A 21,520-nucleotide genomic window follows, 5' to 3' on the forward strand; every position below is an offset into this window, starting at 1 on the left:
CTTCTTCCTGTTTCCTGTCCTACACAGACACACATTATGTATATATTCTGAAGTATATATACACTTACAAAATACATGTGTGAGCTTTAAAAAAGGAACAGCTTTCTTCCAGATGTTTTGTGTTTGAAACATTAAAAAAAAAAACCTGAAGGTTAAGCTGCTACTACAACTCACTGTCTTACATGTTATTAATAAAAGAAAAAAAAAGCACAATGAAAAGAAAAACAAAAACAGAAACGAAATAATATCCTCAAAATAGCAGAATAGGTCTTTGCCAAAGCTTTAAAGTAAAATTTCTCTGTAAACAGAGACTATGCAAAACTTTGCCCAAACAGTGAAACATTTGAGGGAGTAAGAGGGATTGAATTTGCACCACCCTGCATTGGTCAGTCATTGCTTCTTCACTGCAACAGCATTGGAGATAAAATTTGAGTGTCAAATGAGGTAGATTGACAAGAAAAAGTAAATCTCATCAGTTAAAAATTATTAATATCAAAAGAACTTTGACCTGCAAATATGGACTAGCACATCTAATAGAGATTGCTTAGTGACTGGCTAGTTAAATATTTCCATGCTAAGCGAGCTTTAAACTTACATACCAAAGCTTTTCACTCAGGTATGAAGAGCACCATGTTCTGCTTGTACTTTCTTTTTAGTTCTTCTAAATGCAGCATCAAATTCCCCTAACTCTTCTTTTTCCTTTGCTCTCCTTTTTACTCTTTTTTCCACTTTTAGCATAACTAGATATAACAAAGAGATCATTTCTGTGTATTTAGAAAGATACATTTGAATAATATGAATGTGTGACAGATTATTAGAAGGTACTTGATCATGGAGAATTTTTTGTTGGCAATGGTGTTCATAAAATCTATTTGGTAATGTAATTCATTTAGTAATGGAAGGATACAGGCTCTTCAGGAAGGACAGGCAGGGGAGTTGAGGAAGTCACCTGTATGGTATTGACCATCAGGAGTGCCTGGAGCTCTGACTGGGGATGGATGAGGAGCTGGCTGAGAGTTTATGGGTTAAGATTAAACCGAGGGCAGGGACGAGTGACATTATAGTGTGGGGGTCTGCTACAGGCCACCTGACCATGAAGGCTGAGCTGATAACGACTCTCTGAAGACTGGAGCAGTCTCACATTCACAAGCCCTGGTCCTCATGGGTACCTTGAACCACTGCAATATCCGCTGGAAGGACAACACAGCAGAGCATAAGCAATCCAGGACATTCTTGGAGTGCATTGATGATAACTTCCTTCTCCAAGTGATAGAGGAAACAAAAAGGAGGGGAGTTAAGCTGGACTTCATTCTCACCAATAAGCAGGGTCTTACAGGGTTTGTGAAACTCAAGGGCAGCTTTGGCTGAAATGACCATGAAATGGTAGAATTCAAGATCCTTAGAACACTGAGGGGGGCACACTGCAAGCTCACAACCCTGGAATTCAGGAGAGCTGACTTTGGCTTCTTCAAGGATCTGCTTGGTAGAGTACCATGGAATAAAGCCCTGGAGGGAAGAGGGGCTTAAGAAAGCTGGCTAAGGATGACCTGCTCCAAGCTCAAGAGCAATGCATAGCAGCAAAGGGGAAGTCAGGCAAAAATTCCAGGAGGCCTTTGTGGATGAACAAGGAGCTCCTGACCAAACATAAAAAGGAAACCTGAAGAGGATGAAAACAAGGACAGGTAACCTAGGAGGAGTTCAGATAAATTGTCTGATCAGCAAGGGATCAAGTTAAGAAAGCTGTAGTCCAGAGAATTGAATCTGGCCAGGGATGTCAAGGGGAACAAGAATGGCTTCTAAAAGTGTATTGATGATAAAAGGAAGACTCGGGAAATTGTGGGCCCTCTCCTGAATGAAGTGGGAGAGCTGATTACCTGGGTTACAGAAAAGGCTGAGGTACTCTATGAATTTCTTGCTTCGGTCTTCACCAGCAAGTGTTCTAGCCATGCTTCCTGTATCACAGAAGACAAAGGCAGTGCCTGGGAGAATGGAACCGCCCACTGCATAGGAGAGGATCAGGCTTGAGATTATTTAAGGAACCTAGAGGTGCACAGGTCCGTGGGGCCTGATGAGATGTATCGAAGGGTCCTGAGGGAATTGACAGATAAATTTGCTAAGCTGTTATCCATCAAAATATTTGCTAAGCCACTGTCCATTAAAATATTTGAGAAGTCTTGGCAGTCTGGCAAAGATCTCAGTGACTGGAAAAGGTGAAATGTAAGTCCCGTTTTTAAAAAGGGAAAAAAAGAAAACCTGGAGAACTACAGGCCGCTCAGTCTCACCTCTGGACCCAGCAAGATCATAGAGCAGATCTTCCTGGAAAATGGTGACTGCCAATATGGCTTCACTAAAGGCAAATCATGCCTAACAAGTTTGGTGGCCTTCTACAATGGGGTTACAGCATCAGTGAATAAGTTAACTAATATTAACTACCTGGTCTTGTGCAAAATATTTCACACTGTCCTGCTTGGTATCCTTGTCTCCAAGTTGGAGAGACATGGATTTGATGGATGGACCACTTGGTGGATAAGGAATTACCTGGATGGTCGCACTCGAAGAGTTTCAGTCAAGGGCTTGATATCTAGGTGGAAAACAGCGATGCGTGGTTTTCCTCAGGAGTATTGAAACTGGCACTGTCAAACATCATTGTTGACATGGACAGTGGGATCAAGTGCACCCTTAGCAGTTTTGCACACCAAGCTCTGTGGTGTGGTCAACTTGCTAGAGGGAAGGGATGCCAACCAGCGGGACCTGGACAGGCCTGAGAGGTGGACCTGTATGAAAAACGTACAGTCAAAAAGGCTGATGCAAGGTCCTGCACCTGGGTTGGGGCAATCCCGAACATGAAACAGGCTGGAGAATAAGAAGATACAGAGCAGCTCTGCAGGAAAGGACATGCTGGCTCATGTTGAGCTTTTTGTCCACCAATCCACCATTTCGTAGCCCAGAAAGCCAACCATAACCAAAATAAGCATAACTGGCAGGTTGAGGGAAGTGATTCTCCCCATTATCTCTGCTCTCATGAGACTCTTCGTTGGAGTACCGTGTTCTGCTGTGGGACCTGCAGCATAAGAAAGACATGGACCTGCTAGAGTGGATCCAGAGGAGGACCATGATCAGAGGACCAGAACACCTCTCCTATGAAGACAGGCTTAGCAAGTTGGGGTTATTTAGCATAGAGGAGAGAAGGCTCCAGAGACACCTTATAGCAGCCTTCCAATATCAAAGGAGACCTACAAGAAAGCTGGGGAGGGACTCTTTGTCAAGAAGCGTAGTGACAAGACGAGGAGTAGTGGCTTTAAACTAAGGGAGGGTAGATTTAGATTGTATATTAGGAAGAAATTCTTCACCTTGAGGGTGGTGAGGCACTGGAACAGTTTGCCCAGAGAAGTTGTGGATGCCCTTAGGGCAAGGCCAGGCTGGATGGGGCTTTGAGCGACCTGGTCTGGTGGGAGGTGTCCCTGCCCGTGGCAGGGGGGTTGGAACTGAGTGATCTTTAAGGTTCCTTCCAACCCAGACCATTCTGTGATTCTGTGATACGTACCTGGTTGGCAACATGATTATTCAGACTAATAACATATGATGCAGTTGGTGCTGTTACAGTTTCTGCTATGGGATCCCTGTTGTCTTTTTTTTTTTTTTTTTTAAAGGTCACAAGTTACTCTATTTAAGGTGAAAGGAAGCATGTGAAACTTTCATGGGGGTAACTTTCTTCGCTGATCATAAAAGATGCAGAAGAGATATGTAGACTTTTTTTCTGTGAAAGAGCATTTGACTAGGAGTGAGAAGAATTGTCTTGTAGTTTTTCTAGTTTCTTATTTCATGATTAAATTATATGTACCTTAAGTCACAAAAGTGGTAGGAATTGTGTTAATAAAAATTGTACTCTTTTCTGAGGTGAAGATGTCTTATCAGTGGTGAGAAAATTGGAGGTGTGGGTATAGACACAAGCTTTCTTTTGTTTATTTTGGGGAAAGAAAGAATGCTATGCAATTTTAGGCTTTATTTGCAGCATTCTGTACTCCCATTTCACTAAATAACGAACGTGAATTTTCATTAAAAATGGTGTGTCTGCAGCATACTATAATATAGGGTCAATAAGCTCTATGGTGGAACCAGTCTGTAGCTTATATTAACCTGTTGTCAGGTTTGAAATGTGCTTTCAAAATAATTTAGAGAGGGAAAATTAAAATTCTGGAGCCTGGTTGTATTAAAATGGTTGTAATAGCTGTTTAACTTCTTAGTTGAATTCTAGACTTCTGATTTGTTTTTCCAAGGAATGTTTCTGCTTTTATGAAATAATTATTTTTGTCTGAAGACAGAGGTTAGCATCTCACTTTGTAAGCAGCTGATGATCAAGAGAAAGAGGGATTCAGCAATCATTTTTTTTTCCCCAGTTGAGTGACAGGGTGTTGCTTTGTTTTTGTTTTTGTTTTTGTTTTTTTCAATCTAGGACCATTTCGGTCTCCTTGCTTTGACAGCAAAGACCTCATTGTACAGAATGGTGCTTCTGAGGCAGTACTGTAGAACAGCAGAACAGAAGTGCATATATTTTAACTGAAGCACTAGCTGTGCTTCTGACCCAGGAAAACCACAAACCAAAATTTCCTGGTTACATGTTTGCTCATTTCCTCATTCTCAATTTATGAAAGTGGTAATAAGTCCCAATTGTCTCTTATGATGTCTATTTTGCATTACTTCTGAATTGCTGAACATGTTAAAAGTTTTAGTTTTGGTCTGAGTGTTTCATATGCCTCCTGACAGAAGGAGGGAGGCTCAGTACAATGCTGACATGATGCAGACTGTTGCTTCACGTTGAACATGAAAGCTTCCTCCCTAATGCCTTTATCCATCTGTGTGACCAGGAGGAGGATGAAGTTCCTGATGATGAGACTCTGAATCAGATGATTGCTCGACGTGAGGAGGAATTCGATCTGTTCATGGTAAGGATGATATGATCATAAGTAGAATATCTTTTCTAGCGTTTTTAGCAAAGGTTTTAACCTTTTATCGTTTCAGTGTTGGAAAACCTTGTTAGAGGAATAGTTTTATTTACTTGCATTTTTTATCTGAGGAAAGAAGAAAAATCTACTTAAATGCAGATTTCCTCACAAGACAGACTTCAGAGATCCTTGCAGACAGTAGTGGAACAATGCCAATCTGGAGGAAGATTCTGGCATGACATAAGACAGTTTAAAATTGAAAGTCACTGTTTGACTTACTAGTTCTACAACATGCTTTTATTTTTTAGACATTTCTTCTGTCTTTTGTGCTATGATATTGGCAAAGACAACTACAGGAACTGAGCAAGATAGTAAATTAGTAGAATGATAGTGCTGGTCTCTGTGAGTTAGCTGGGGTTTGCTGTGGTTTTGTCAAGGGCTGTTAGCTTCATCTCTTCTGCAGCTTCATCTCTTCTGCTATAGAACTGTTGAAAAATTACCAAAGTAGAGCTAGTGACAGTGATTCAAATGTGGGGAACTCATTTTATATTAGTACTTCCCTTCTTCTTAGAGCTATTAGAACATTAGAGGAATAATTGCTAAAATGTCAGAGTAGGCATGGCTTTCGCATTTTAGCATCTGTTTAATGTGATGGTTGCTGGTGGATTGGTAACTTTAAGAGCCAATGGCACAGCAGCAGAAAAATACTTAAAATATTGAAGTACTGAGGAGAAAGTACCACTTCCTCTCATTCTACATAGGCTTCTTTTTCTGCAAGATTGAACAACACAGACACTCACGTGTGTGAATGAAAGTGTATCAGGAGGTGATATCTACCGAAACACCATTAATAGGACCACAAGTTCTTAATTTCTTGGTGTCTGCTCAAGTATTCATCTGTAAAACATGGCTGTGACACAAGTGTTCAGGGGCCATTCTTATATAAGTAACTGTTCTTCAAGGGCACAATTGATAAAGGCCATATTCTCCCACATGGTTGCGCATGCATTTTATCATTGCTGTGTTGTTGGTCTAGTCCTTTCACACTAAGGTTAATTTAATGTTATCTTAGAAGAACTGAAATCCCTGAAGATAGGCTGCATGGAAAAGGAGTGTTTAAAGACACTTGTCTTTTTCCATGACAGAAATCAAGATGTGGCCATTTGATCCAAAACTCAAAAAGACTAATTTCAGCCAAATTATTGGCTGATCTCCTTTCTGTTCTCCATCACAGCTTGTTTGTACATGTACCATAGGATTTTTGCTGCTACTGTAGCTGTCCTCTCTAGCTGAATGGTGCATAGTGATCAATGTAAACACTGTTGTACCAGAAATCCAGGCAAAAAATAAGTAGCCCGAGTTCTGTGAAAACAGATTTGCTGCTGGAAACGGTTTCTTAGTGCTTTCTCTTCAGATCCAGAAGGAAAGAACTAATCCTTGAAGAGAAGTAGCTGACTAATTTATGGCTGTTTTCCAGAAATTTCCGTGACTCTGTCCTTTTGGATTTCATTCAAAGGTTATTTACAGCCATTCAAGCAAACAGTGGAGAGACCTAGACTGAAGACAGTTTTAGCACTGCATGTGCTTAATTTATGTTTATCATATAAATCTATATGAAAGGTTTTAAGGGAGAGTAAAGAACTGGTAGTCGGTAATAAAAATTTGAAGATGCAGAGTTAAATGTGCTTTGAAAGTCAGGGATTTGAAAATACTGAAGATAGAAACGTCAAAGTTAAATGTTAATGGCTAAGAAAAATATTAATTGTTACTAAAAAAAATTTTGTTTTCCATTTATTGGAAAAATGTGTTCAATTATAAAAGGAAAGTCTGAAAAACAAGTTTGGCAGCCAACTTTGTTTGTATTCTTTTTATCGATATTTTAGGTTGTACATAGAGCATAAAGATAGTTTGTGTTTTCCTTATCTCAGTGATACCCAGGCAGCTTCATTCCCTCTGTTGAGGTTGTGCAGATGTAATCAGAATGCAGCAAACTATGGTATCCAGGAAAAAAGTGTTTTGGTTTGTTTATTGAACTAGGCTTAGAGGTGCAAAAGCATGTGTTTCCCTTATATCTATTAAATACGATGTTTATCTGAAGTAACCAGTTCCAAAACAATAGGTGAGAGAACAGATTGATTTCTCAACAAGCTGAGAAACCTTTTTTATGTTGTCATTTTTCAGGTTAAAAGTATTCTTTGACATAGATCCTTAGAAGTACCTGTAGAGTTCACCATGTATTTTTAGCTATGTACACAGAAAGAGGATGTGTACAAGTGGATTTTTTTCCCATGCCTTTTGGTGGCTCCATGTGCATAGGTAAAAACCTCTAGATAGCCCCAGATCTCACAGTTGTCATACTTTTTGCATTCAATGCAAATTATGGCATTTCTAGTTTTTCATCATGTAGTAAAAAGTGTAGACAAAATTCAGAGACAGAAGTCGGTGTTCCAATGTAACCTGTACAACTCTTGTCATTTCTTAATAGTGTGCTTCAGCAAGGGTTACTATTCCTGGCAAAATTCATAAATAGGAACAAAAACTTTAAGTTATCTTTTGCTTAAAGATTCTTGATGTAAAAACTTCCTGTGAAGTGAAATTATAGGCCTGTCAGAAAAATGGGTGCTAATACTATAGTTGTGCTGACGGAATTTAACTCCTGGAATCCAAAACAGCAATACAGCAGCAGTTGGCTGTATGAATCGGTGGTTTTAAATTGAGTACCTTGGGGTTTTATTTTAAGGAATCCTGTATGACTCTTCAACAGGTGTATTTGAAAAGGATAATACTTATCTGATTTGGACTGTTCAAGTAATCTAAATGAGATTCACGGGAGCATAGGAGCCTAGGTCAGCATATAGTCAGTAGAGAGAGATGGATGCTTTCCTGGAAGGACTATAAACCACCTCACTGATGAGTCCACAGTAGTTCATTAGAATGTATTCTGAGTATCCATATCTATTTTATGAGGTAATTGCTCACCACACTTGAAATGAATTTATGTGATTGTTTCATTTTCAGCTTAAAGTCTTAGCACAACATTATACTTCTAATATTCTTAATACTTACCTAATCTTACATTATATTTTTGTATGTGATTTGATTTTTTGCGTAATACAGCAGAAGTAAAAATTCTGTGTTTAAGTTAGTTGGCTTTCTGGCACTGAGTAGGCAATCTTTTCTCTGAGATTCTTAATCTTTCTCGACTCTTTTTTTTTCTAATAGCACCTTTTAAATTTCCTTCCTGACATTCAGATTCACTAAACTAGTATGTTGTCACTTACTCTTCTTAGTTAAGTAATAAAAACACCTTATGGGGATGTTGTAAAGAATTATTAGTGTTCACAGATCACGTTTATGAATATAAAGAAACCACAAAACTTTTGTAAAAAACGAGTTTTTTAACTAACGGCGTCTTTGTGTTCTTGTGATCTACTTTGTTTTGCTGTGCACTTACTGCAGATTAAGCTAGCTATGAAGTAGTGAACTTGACTGAAAATCAACTGTCAAGTGTAGCTACTTCTTTATATAGTTGCATTTTAGAAGTATTTGGGCTGATGGAAGGGAAATACCTGTGATGGACTTGGTTTAAAGTTTTTGCTATTTTTAGATAGCTGGGAATTCCATTGGTTCATTTAATAGTTGCTCTTATAACTTTTTCTATCCTTTCCCAACTGCCATTACAGCGTATGGACATGGATCGTCGTAGAGAGGATGCCAGAAACCCCAAGCGCAAGCCTCGCTTGATGGAGGAGGATGAATTGCCATCCTGGATTATTAAGGATGATGCTGAAGTTGAAAGGCTCACATGTGAAGAAGAGGAAGAAAAAATATTTGGAAGAGGATCCCGTCAACGCAGGGATGTGGACTACAGCGATGCTCTCACAGAGAAACAGTGGCTGCGGGTAGGGTAACCCCTTTGCTTTATTTTATTTATTTATTTATTTATTTTTGTCTTTCGCAGTTGAAGTTTATTCATTTTCTTATGCTTTTATTGAAGATTGCACAGTTGCACAAGTGACAGCACAATATAATAGTTAAGACCTGCATATGACTGTTATTCAGCATTTGCAACTATGTTCAAGGCGTTAGTAACTTCTAAGCTGTTTTGATGAAACTTAAGTCAGTGTTACTAAATATTGAATCAGAACTGTGATAACTTTCTACTGCAACTATTCTATTGCCATGGATCTGTCTTTAGGTACTTCAATAAATGTTGTCTTTAATGTACATTCTTTTGCAGTGGAGAAGAGTGGTAATCAGTGTATATTGAAGTTTCCTGTGCTGTAGAAGCTATATTTTTTAACTTTTTTAATAGCTGAATCTTAATCTTGTTAAGAATTTGGAAGCTCTCACAGAAGTCTTTTTTCTCTCTCGGTCTTTCATTTCCAAGTCCTGAGCATTTTTTGACTCCATTAAGGTCAAAAATCTTGAGAAATGATATGTAACTTGAATGTAAGACCTAAAAGTAAAGATTCCATGATTTGTTTACACTTGAGAATTCTTGCATTTTTCTGCAAAATACATGTCTATTGAATTCTAATACACATGCCTTTCCAGAGTGGTAGTAAGGAGGTGAAGGAAATATTTTCAAAACCAGCAAATTTGGTAATGCTATGATTTCTAAAACGTATTAGTAAAGTTACTGTATGTGCAAAACTAATCTACATGGTTTGGCGTAGTATATTTTGTTGTAAAATAATTAGACTTGATACCAACATGAATATAGCTTTTGTGTATAAAGATGGGTAGAAATCTAGCATACTTTAGTTAACAAAAGTGATTGTGAGAGTGCATTGTGAGACGCTGTACTAAGAGCTGATCCAGATTCAGCTGCTGGGTGTAAAGTTTACATGAACAAAGTTTTGAATTACACGTCAGCAGCAACTTGATGAAACTAGAGGAATTTTCAAGTAGTCATTGGTGAAGCAAGACCTAGAGACATGAACTCCCCTCTGGATTCTTCAATACTTACCCTTTCCTACAGTAGAAGTGCTTACACTATAGTATATATATGTGTGTGTGTGTATGTATATAAATATATATATATACTCAATGTCATTTTAACTGGTTATTTTCAATGACAGAATACTCTGGCTGTGGCACACAGAATTTAGCTTGGACTTCTGTGCTTTACACCTTGGTTTGCTTCTAAAGTTCACCTTCATTTCTTTACTGTTGAAAAATATCAGCCCTCAACAAGTTGTCTAATCCATCCTTGTACTCAGGGCAGATTCAGACTATCCTATGTCATTTATAATAGATGTTCATCTGGTCTGTTCTCCAAAGCCTTCTCTAACAGTGAAGTTAAAACTCTACGGAGAAATATATTTAACTGTTAGTTTTCCTTAATATTTTTAAAAATTTTCTTGTTGGATTTTAAACTGATTAGTACTTGTTCTGATGACTGAGGTCATGTTAAAGTCAAGGTGGTATGCAGACTATCCATTTTTCAACATGGCTTGTTATTCTCTTTAAAAAAAAAAAATCCTTCCTTCTCCACTGAGTTGTTAAACATGTTTTCAAATTAGCTAAGTAAAAGCTAAGTCAGATACATTTTGCATTGTGGACACTACTGTGACTGTTGTATACGTGTTTTAACTTAAGTCCTTTTCAGGTAACATCTCTACACTTGAGAAAGTATTGAAACAAATGCAGTTGTAGGAACTACTATTTTTTTTTCAAACTTTTTATTCAAATGAATCAGATTTTTAGTGTTAACAATCTTATGAAGGTTCAGAATAAAAAATCCCCCATTGTGTGGATACTGAAAACCTAAATCAATTTTCCTGAGTTTTTGCATCTGATTTTTGTGTGTGTGTGTGTAAAACAGTTCTTTGTTAACAAACATTGTCTTCCCACCACCAACACTTCTTGAAGAAATGAATTTTTTTTTTTACTTTTTCTGAAGTAACAGCCCTGGAGAGCTGTGGAAAAAGATATAATAATAATCTTGTAAAACATTTTCAAGCAAGTCTTTAAGTAAATAAAACTACCATAGATTGTTAATAAGCTAATTTGTAAGTCTGTTAATTTGTACATTGTGCCTTTGCCCCTATAATTTTTAAGTAAAAAGAGAATTATGCATATTGTATGGACAATTTGAATTAGTCATTCCCCGAGAAATGCAGTGAACTACTTATATCAGTAAAACCTGAAGAAGAAAAAATAAAAGAAGAGCCAATAAATTCAAATTAAAGAATGGTACTTTATTTCATAACACACCCTTTTACCCATGTATCATGCCACTTGCAGGTACTGGATAATTCTGCCCTTACTGCAGTGTTACAGAAAAACAAGACTTGTTTATTAGTGGCAAGGGATGTCCCTTATTTTTTCTCATGCCGTAGCTGCTGCTAATGGCTTTATAGCTCTCCTCTCATGGGCCTTTGCAGAACAAAACTTCGCATTTCTGACTAAGTCAGTTTGCTAATATCAACATTCAGCGCTTGAGCTGTCTCTCTGTTTTTGTCTTTATTGGCAGGTTGACTTCATCTCTTCTTTTCTTGAGGGTTTTACCTCAATGAGCAACCAAGCTATACTGTGGAGATCAGCTACCTGCTGCTTCTCAGCTAGACCCTGATCCTCCTACTGATACACCAAACGCTGAAGAGTCTAGTTAGGGTCCCACCTACATAAGTGTAGGCTTCATAGCAGATCCATAAACGAAAGGTAACACCTCAAGGCCAGTATGCACACGCATACTGTCAAAAGTGTCAGCTCTGTCCTTGCCAGGAAGCCAAGTACCTGATTTGGGAAGCAGGAGACAAATGATTACATAAGCCATAAATATGAGCATACGCAGTGTCTGGTGACACTGTGCTGCTGCCCTGAACAACCTGTAATTCAGTAACAACCTCTCAGGCAAGCTGTAAGAAACATCATCACTAGCTGTCGCTGCAGCCTGCTGCTCTGTAGCTGTTGACATGACAACCAGATTCCCTAAAAACAGGAGGGAGGAGTTCGCCTCTTCTGCTCTTAGGAAGCATTTATATTCTGGAAGTATATTATGCTCTGGTAGATTCTATCACTGCACCACTTTTATTAGGACTGTAAAATATTTTGCTGGATCTCTAGGCAGATTATTTCCTAGAGGGTTTTAAGAGTTCTTCTGAAGTCCGCATTGCTTAGGATGGTCTTCAAGACTCAGAAGACATTTCTTTGAGACACTGTGAAAAAGTGCATTTGGCCTGCTGATCAAGGAGCTGTTATACTGACCAGTTTCCTGTTCAACATATTTTTTTTTTCCCATCTGGGATACTTACTGTATCCTTGTCTTCATTCCTATCAACTTAGGCAGAGATACCAAGATAATTCTTTCCTGATCAAGACAGTTTATCTAGTTCTCATGTTCTTTGTCTGTCATCCTACAAACCCTTAATCTGAAGCTAAATCTCTGGATTCTGCTTCTCATTCAATTTAATTGCTGGCTAGGTGACATGAACAAAGGTCTGTCTTCTTGTGCAGTTGATTTTACATAGCTTTGTATATTGGCCAGGGAAACATGTTTTAGTCCAAAATGAGTACTGTCTGGTTTATCTCCTGCACAAATGCAAATCCCCAACTACTGCAAACTACTTGTTTTGCTGATCTAAAAAATCGAAGTGAAATTCAAGCATTTAGTCTGTTATTAGTCACTCTTATTTAAAGAAAACTGGTACTAGAAGAATATCTGGTGAATACTGTTTAATGTAATTATGACATAATTTTTATTTGCTTTCTTCTTTATGTTTACTAGCTAGGGTAAAAAGCATTTTCAACTATTTTTTCATCAGCTGGAACTTTAAATGACTTCTTGATTTTACATACTCTCTCTAACAGTCTTTTAAAAGATAGGTCCTGCATCACAGGTAGTAAAGTTGGCCCAGCTTATTACAACAACTTGATATAAATTACTAAAAAAAATTTTAGGTTTTGTTGTTGTTTTCTAAGACAGTTTTGCTTTTATGTGTGCACATTTATAATTAGTACTAAGTACAAATGCCGGATTCCATACCTGGAACAGTGTAATCCTGGATGTAATCCTATGAGGAGAGGCTGAGAGAGTTGGGACTTAAAGCTGGAGAAGAGGAGCATCGGGGGGGATCTTATCAATGTGTATAAATAACTGAAAGGGTATATAGGGAATAATAAGGGATAAAGAGATAGATAACTGAAGGGTGCAAAGAGGATGGAGCCACGCTCTTTTTAGTGGTGCCCAGTGCCAGGACAAGTAACAGTGGGCACAACTGGAACACAAGAGGTTCTGTCAGAATGTTGGGAAGCACTTCTTTATTATGTGTGGGTGATGGAGAACTGCCACAGGTTGCCCAGAGAGGTTGTGGGGTCTCCCTCCTTGGAGATCTTCAAAAGCTATCTGGATATGGTCCTGGGCAACCTTCTCTAGATAGCTGTGACTGAGCCAGAGGGTTGGACCAGATCACCTCTAGAGGTCATTTCCAATGTCAGCGATTCTGTGATGTACTTACAGGCTGGGGGACAAGTAGCTGGGGTGCAGCCCTGCAGAATGGAGCTGGGGGTTTTGTTTGGTGGTAAGTTCACTGTGAGTCAACAACGTACCCTGTCAGCAAAAAGGATAAACCGTATCCTGGGATCCATTTAGCACAGCTTAGCTAGGTGGTAAAAAAAAAAAAAAAAAAAAAATTATTGTCCCACTATACTCAGCATTGGTGGAGCATTACCTTAAGTATTGTGTAGTCTGGGGCTCCCCAATATATGAATGATATAAAAATACTAAAATGTGTCTAAAGGAGAGCAACAAAGATGATGAAGGGACATGAGGGCAAGATGTATGAGGAGCAGCTAAGGATACAGCACAGAGACCAGGAGACTGGGGGGTGACCTCATTGTGGTCTATAACTTTCTCATGAGGTGTCAGAGAGGGAGGTGCTGATCTCTTCTTTCTGGTGACTAAAGTTATCCCTTCCATAGCCTAATACTAGCAAGGTGCATTACAAGCAAATGTGGTCCACAAAAGATCCAGGACTACACTGTCCTTTCAAAGGACTGATCTGTTGAGGGTGCAAACCCTGCCATTATACCAGATATTTTTCTGATTTAATTGGTAGGGTCTCAGAAGAAAAGGGAGGCAATGCTCTTTGAATGAAGAAAGGTTAACCCCTGAAAACTTAATAGTAATAAAAAATAATAATAATAAAAATCACCATGTAGTTCCCGTTCTGAAGGAGTGAATTTTGATTCTTTTTTTTTTTTTAAGAAGAACAAAAACAAACATGAAAGGTCTGTCTTTAATACTAAGCATTATGAGCAGCAAAACAGTTGGCCACATTGCCTGTCTGCCAGGACAAATAGCTATACAAAGTATTAATATCCTACCTTTTACCAGAACAGAAGAATTTATATTTTTAAATATCCATATCCAATTTATATTTTTAAATTACACCCTGTTATTCAAGGTGGGGGGGGAAGGTAAATTAACATTTTATAGTACAAAAAGTTCTCATTAGTATGGAAAGACAAAGTAAGCAGCAACAGGAAATACTTGTCTCAGGGCTGGAAAGAGAAACCATCCTACTTTATTAGAGGTTATATAAATGTGTTTCTGATTGAGTTTTATGTTCATGGTGTCCCCATAAAAGAAACTGTCTTCTCTGAATGTGAGAGAGTAAATCCTTGGCATATAGTATAATTCCTGTATTTGGGAATCTTCTGTTCTTTATTACTGAATGTCTTTTTGACATAAGTGCAGCTTGTTTCCTCCTGCTTAGAAAAAAATTGTCTGTCAGCAGTGAAAGGAATATAGTCATTACCAAAAATACTTTGTTTATAATGTCTAAGCTAATTAAGTGGTGTGGCAAGTAATTAAAAATGGAAAAAAAAATACTTTCAGAAGGACGATAAAATGATATGGCCCACCAGTAGATTTATTTTAGACCACAGAAGGAAGTACCTGGAAGCAAAACCCACATTTCAACATCAGCAGTAGCAACCTCTTTTTTTTATAACTTCTAAAGTGTGAAATGGTGAAGAAAATAGAACATCTCTTGTTGTAGGACACAGAAGTGTTATACAGTTGACCAAATTAAATGTTTATTGTTTAAAATGAACTTAGGTAAAGTGAGAAAAGTAGTCACCCCCACTTTTCTCTGTCACCTGCCAAAAACAGTGAGTTTCTAATGCAACAGCTTTTCTTTGGCTCTTCTCCTAGGAAGCAGACTTGGTCAAGGAAGAAAAATGTAACTGGAGTAGTGATGTTCTCACAATACTTTTGTTAGTGTAGTGTTGTGTACACTGCTAAAATAGGTTGTCCTGATTCAGAATTCTGGGTAAGACAGAGAGAAAATGCTGATTAAAAATTAAAAACAAACAAACAAACAAAAAAACACTTTCCCCTTCCAGTCTTTCTCAATGAAATAACTGTCCTTAAATGCTCCAGAATCCTGTCTGTTCAACAAACATATGCATGTATGTCATACTGAACAAGATAAATGGGAAAAATGAGGCATATCAGTCTTGTTAGATTTTTCTTGAAGATGGATTACCTTTGAATCTGAAGCCAGGAAACATGTATCTTCCTTGAACTGTTTTTCTCTGCTGGTGAAAATTGTGTGTAATAGATCACTCACAAGTAGAAAGACTGAACCAAAGAGCAAGGCAGACTTGTTTGCACTCAGAGAGCCCTTTTTCCCCAATAGGACCTTTCTGTGATTCGCATAAAATAAGATGCTTCCTATTTGAATTTCTGTCAGAGGTTTACTTGCATTTGCTGCTCATCCATTTTAATTCAGCAAGCCTTTGGCACCTGCAGTCATAAAAGAAAAACAACCAAACCAAAACAAAAAACAGGTAAAAGAACTTCTGCTTTCATTATCAGGCTTGTTGAGAGATTCTTAAAATTCTTCACCTTGGGTTTTATTCCCGATTCATTTTTGGCATGGGAAATTTCAAGGAATCATGACCTGTTCAAATAAAGAAGAAAAAGTATAGCACTTCATAGTGTTATTTATAAATCTTAGAGAACAGTAAATGAACAAAGGGCAACTGAGATGCATAAAAAGGCAATGTATCAACTGAATATTATCTTTATGTATGTACATTAAGTAATTGATCACTTTCTCCAGGTAATTTAAGGAATATATATAGAGAAAAATTATATCGTACTACCTTTCAAAAACCATGCACTGTCTTGATCACAGTTATTTTCTCTTTCTTTTAGTTATTCAAAGTTGCAATTGTAAACTAAAAATATTTTTAACACATCAGTTAAATCAGTCCTTGAAAAATAGCTTCAGTCACATTAAATTTATTCCTGTACAACCGTCAGTCTGTAAATGACTAATATTTTTTCCCTGATAAATTTTCCTGCAATATTTTCATAGATGATAGTCTTGCAGTGTCTTTAAGTTCTTTACATCCAGTCTGTAAATTTTTCTTCTAATTGCATATCAATATCCAATAAGGTTCTAAACAATCTGAAATGCGCAGGATGCCATCATGTAGTTTAGAACAGCTATAATAACTTCCCTTTCAGAATTATGTTTATCATCTAGGAACTTCCACATGCAATGTTTTATAAAACTGTTTTGTATTGTCCTCAAGTTTTGAATGAGAGTGCTTCCAAACACAGTGATAAACCTGGCTATTACTCCAATTGACAAGACGTGTCCATCAGGTTATTTAGATTTTCAAAGAGAAGGAGAGGAGATTTAAAAAAACAACTGAAACACACAAAAAAGCAATCATTCCGTGATAAAAAGTAAGAAGTTGATACCAGTTGTTTCTGGCTTAGAATTTATTTGGAACTTGTTTCTTTCTATCTTTTTTTATGCTTTGCCTCTGTTAGTTTGCCTAGGTCAGGAGGCTGTTTCTTCAAATGAAATCTTAGTAAGGCATAAAGTACACATGTATGGGAGGGGTTTTTTGAAAACCTGAAGAAGACCGTTAGAGATAGTTCTGTAGATATTTTAAGAGTGTGGCTGCATAGATGTAGACCACAGGATAAAGATAATGATGATTTGGCATTTATTGTCTTAATACAGTGAATGCATGTTTTCTCAAAGCTCTTTTTGGCTAAGGAAAGCATCTGCACAGTCAGCCTGATAAAACTAATACAACTGTTCCTTTTTATCACCCAATTCCTTCCCCCCAGTGGATCTTACGTTCATACCAATGTGGCTTGCTCTGACTTGGAGCAAGTTTATCAGTCCTGTATCTGTGTGACGCTTTACTTAATAACTGTCGTATTAAAGATGATGATTAAATGTTACGATACTTTATCAGAAGTATTTTTCTCAGACCAGAAACAAAAATCAGAGGATATAAGTTATTCGTGTGAAACTTTAGATTGATACTTTTTTTTTTTAATTATATGATCTGTTTCTTTGGATGAGACTATTTTTTAAAAAAAGGTAAGTATGTTCTTGCATTATACTGTCAGGACTTTTTTACATCAACCTTTAAATTAAAATTGGGAAATTAGGCAAGGGAAAATTGTTTATAATTTGCAAGATAGACACTTGGAGTTTCTGTGCTAGTTATTAAACAACTGTTAACAGTTTTCAAAAGCAAAGCAGAAAACAACCTATGTTCTCCCACTTCTCAAAAAGAAGCAATCTTCAGCAATGTAAAGATGCAGACTCTGAATTATGAACACTGACTGAAAGGTTAGAGTTCCTTATTTTGTGGAAATTCAGAAAATTTGAGAAGAGTGTTTATTACAATCTTATGTGTTTTTTGTAATAATTGAATTTAGTTTGCATTTTTACAAAAAAATATATATTTTCGAGTTGTGTTGCATGGAGAATTTTTGGAACTTTCCTTACGTGGAGCAAAATGAGTCAGCAGTAAATAAGGAGATACTGGAAGTGTTCACTAATTCTTTGCCTTGAGCATATTTTAATCTATATTGTTATAGTTTAGACCCAACAAAGTCAACTTGTTAAATTTTTGGTTGTGCAGTGCTATCCATGAAGGAAAGCATGTTCAGTTAAATTAACTCTGTATCAATCCTTATATTTACTTCAGATATTTAGCCATTGCACATTAGATCTTAAATTTTATGCCCTTTCATCTAATTGCCAAGTATTATTATTTTTCTTCATAATCTTTGTCAGTAACATACTGACCTCTATGCAGTAGCATAATAAGAGCTATTTAGTTACAGAGTAGGGGAACTTCCTACAGAAAGCCAGCAAATAATTTCAATGTGTAGAAGCTTTAAACAGCAACAGGTATCAGGAATGTCAGTGTTGAGAAACTAAGCAGAACTGTATTTTGAAGAGATCTTTTGGAGAAGATGAATTTCAGGTTGGAATGTTGATGCCTTCATGAACTGTCAGGTATAATCTGAGTAAACATATACAATATAGGGGGATAGCTTTTCAAATAGAGCATAGAAGAAGAAGAAAAAAAAAGTGGAGTTTCTTTTGGAATACCACTGCAGGATGTAGAGGATTATTAGAAGAGAGAAATTGGTAGGTACAGGTAGAGTGATGATGTTTTGGTGCTTTTGACATTTGTTGTTAGCCCTTTGTAGGGTTCTTTCACTTCTTTTCTGTGTTACTGACAAGTTTTCTGTTGCTGCTTAAGTGCTTAACAACCTTTAAGTTTAGTTCCTCATGGTCAGTACAGTGGCTAAGTAAGTTATTTGTTGCCTCTAGAAAATTCCACACTTTTGAAAAATTTGCATAGTTAGGTTAGTTATTTGTTCTTCAGGAATCAGGAAGCTAACAGCTTTTTCTATTCACCTACATTTTCAGCATTTTCAGCATATTTTCAGTATTGTCAAGTAGATTTATCAAACAGATCTACATCACCTTTTTTCTTTTGTGTGTACAGTTTCTTTAACTGTAAGTAATAGCAATGGCTTTCATTATGCCTTAGCTTTCTTATAGCTGTAGTTTCCTCAGATCAAACGAAAAATAACTGTCTTGCAATGTCGTGCCACTGAAAACTAGAGACAGGCCTTAGATGCCAAAACTCATTTTATTCTCAGCATCTCCAGTGGTTCACTGTATGACCGGAGTCGAGTTGTTTGATTCCTATAAAATGAGTTCAAAACTAATGTTAAGACCTATATGATGATTGACTTGCTGAAGACAGTCACAAAACAAAACACAGAGCAGTAGCTCTTAGTACTTATTTGTGTTCATAATTATCAGTTGAAAACGTGTTCAGTCATGGTGTTGTGTTGTTTTCAAAACTCTCCATATGAAGGTAAGAACGCATCCATAACGACCTGCACTTCTAATGGGGGAACAAAATAGTTTCAGTTTTGATTTTTCTTTACTTTCAGTTTCCAGTTTTTTGAGACTTCCACCTCAAAACAGCTAAGTTATTTCTGTTTACGAAGGGGAAAATGTAGTTGCAAGCAGCAATAGGAAAACTAACTGTCTAAGAAGTAACTTGCCTTCTGAAAAATCCACTTTATGCATGTGTGCGTTTGGTTGGTCTCCTGTTTTGGATGAAGGGGATTTGTCTTCTGTAATTCATGGCCAATATACTCTTTATTATAATTCTGGTTCCCTGAGAAGCTTTCATGGTCTCAGCTCTTAAGCAAATAAATTGTTTTGTCTACATAGACTAGGATACAGCAACAAGATTCGGAAAAGCATGAAGGCTTTGTCAGTACTGGACTTAACATTGATTCCTAACACTTCCAGCTTCTCTGCCTTTCATGAGGCGCCCAATCCTTTGCAAAATTGGAGTCCATTAAATTACCACAGTTTTCTTTCAAAAATAAAGGTTTCAGACTATTGTACTCTCTTGTCCTGTTTCCTTAGGGGAAGGAAAGTTTTAAGTTTTTGTTTGTTTACCATTTTCTTTGACTCCCTAGCTGTTCACCACTGTAACCCAGAGGCATGTGAGCATGGGAGATTGTCTGTGCTATCTTGCACTTTTGCATACCCATCATCTGTCAGGAATTGAAGATAGGCACCTGGGATGCATATGCATTATAATGAAAGTAGAAGTTTGGAAGGACATTCTCTTTGGTGTGGCACTTCAGCCCTAGAACAGTACTCTTTTAGAACAAAGAGGTCTGTTAGTTGAATTGGTTTAGTAGATATTTTGTTGTTCGTACAGATGTGTAGGCATACACTGACCATTAACACCTCAGCTGATACTTGATTTCTACGATGTAGTTTTAAGTCATCTTCTGAGGCAGCATAACTTGTAAATTTGGTTTTATATACTACAATTTATATCCAAAATGTAAACTTGCTATTTAGGAACTAATGTTAATTAGGTATCACATTAACAACATTTTTGGACTGCTGGTATTCTCACATTGGTTTTCAAGTGCTGTCAAAAGAAATCTTAGGTTAAGCCTTAAATTAAGGAAAACTGCCCGAGTTGACGTCTGTGCACATAGTTTGAAATCCGAGTATAGTAATCAACTGATACATTTTTACCTTGTAGTATTAAGTATAGAGATTTTAGTGTTCCTTAGAAGTTCTTTATTATGCTAGGAGTTAATTCACTACCCATTAGCCCCTAATTTTAAGAGTGCAAGAGTATATGTTAGCTTCCTTGGGTTTTATTTTTATTTTGTGTTTTTAGTACATTGCTAAATAGAGTGTTAAAAATATATTTTTACCTTCTCTGTCATAATTTATTTAAAAATATTATGTACTCCAAGCAAAAGCTATATGCAGAATTCTAAAATAAGATGTCAGTACACTCTGTGATGATAGCATAACTGTTACTTTTGGGGGGTAGTAAATTTAACAAGCAAACAGAAGTATAAATATATTATAATTGAGTGAATACCCATTTTCTGAAGGACAACAAAATAATACCAAAGCTAACAAAATGGTTACTTGTTTGTTTTTAACTTATTTTCGATCTGAATAGCTTTTTGTCTATTTCAGTAACCAAAACCTAATCTGCTTACTGTGGAGCAATAGGAATATGTTTTCTGTAATAAATACCTCTTTAAAATGCATGCAACCTATTTTAGTTTTAAAATCATACATGAAATTGTTTAATTTTGTTATTACAATTAAAATGCTAGAAACAATAAATAGCTGCCCAACTAAAAATCTAATTTAGATGCCTAGAATAATAAGGGGAAAAATATGATAAGTAGTTGTCAATATTAAAGCAGTCTGAAGGAGGAAGGCTTTGGGCCTTGTAGTAGGTAGAATGAAACAGCAGATTTGAGTATCCACAATCCTTTCAGTATTAAATTTTCAGTAAAATAAAATTACTTGTATATGAAAACATAGCCTTTCCCCAGCTCTCTTTTTTTTCCTGATCAGCTGATGAAGAGACTAGCAGCTCGCTGCTTTGCTGGCTTGTTAATTTTATCCCCACTAACTGTGATTTCCGATAGCCGGCCTGCTGATAGTGGTAAGGTAAATATCCTTTTTCATTGCCGTCTTGAAGATTCAGTAGAACTACATCACAGGCATGTGTAGGTGTGTAACACATCAAAAGTCGGTGTTCTCCGTATTTCTATGTACAACTGAGTGCTTAAGGAGAGCAATGACATTAACTGTTGACAGCCTTGCATGCTGCATTTATTATTAGCATTTCTAGCTTCCAAGATATGCAGAGAAATTTCCTTTTCTTTATCTTCGTTAGCTGCAGTGGTTTATAGTGGGTGTCCTGCTTTAGCC

General features: G+C 36.9%; 1 protein-coding gene across 6 annotated transcripts in view; it reads left to right on the top strand.

The window, feature by feature from the left end:
* The window catches only part of SMARCA2 (SWI/SNF related, matrix associated, actin dependent regulator of chromatin, subfamily a, member 2), a 124,568-nt gene that overhangs the window by 80,220 nt on the left and 22,828 nt on the right, over nt 1-21,520 (top strand). For all 6 annotated transcript variants that reach the window (XM_066988778.1, XM_066988779.1, XM_048050955.2 and 3 more), the window contains 2 exons: nt 4,866-4,943; nt 8,627-8,845. In XM_066988778.1, coding sequence (XP_066844879.1) covers nt 4,866-4,943; nt 8,627-8,845 — 297 coding nt within the window. The remainder of the gene's footprint in view (nt 1-4,865; nt 4,944-8,626; nt 8,846-21,520) is intronic.

Source organism: Anser cygnoides, chromosome Z, assembly GCF_040182565.1.
Source record: "Anser cygnoides isolate HZ-2024a breed goose chromosome Z, Taihu_goose_T2T_genome, whole genome shotgun sequence".
Taxonomy (NCBI): domain Eukaryota; kingdom Metazoa; phylum Chordata; class Aves; order Anseriformes; family Anatidae; genus Anser; species Anser cygnoides.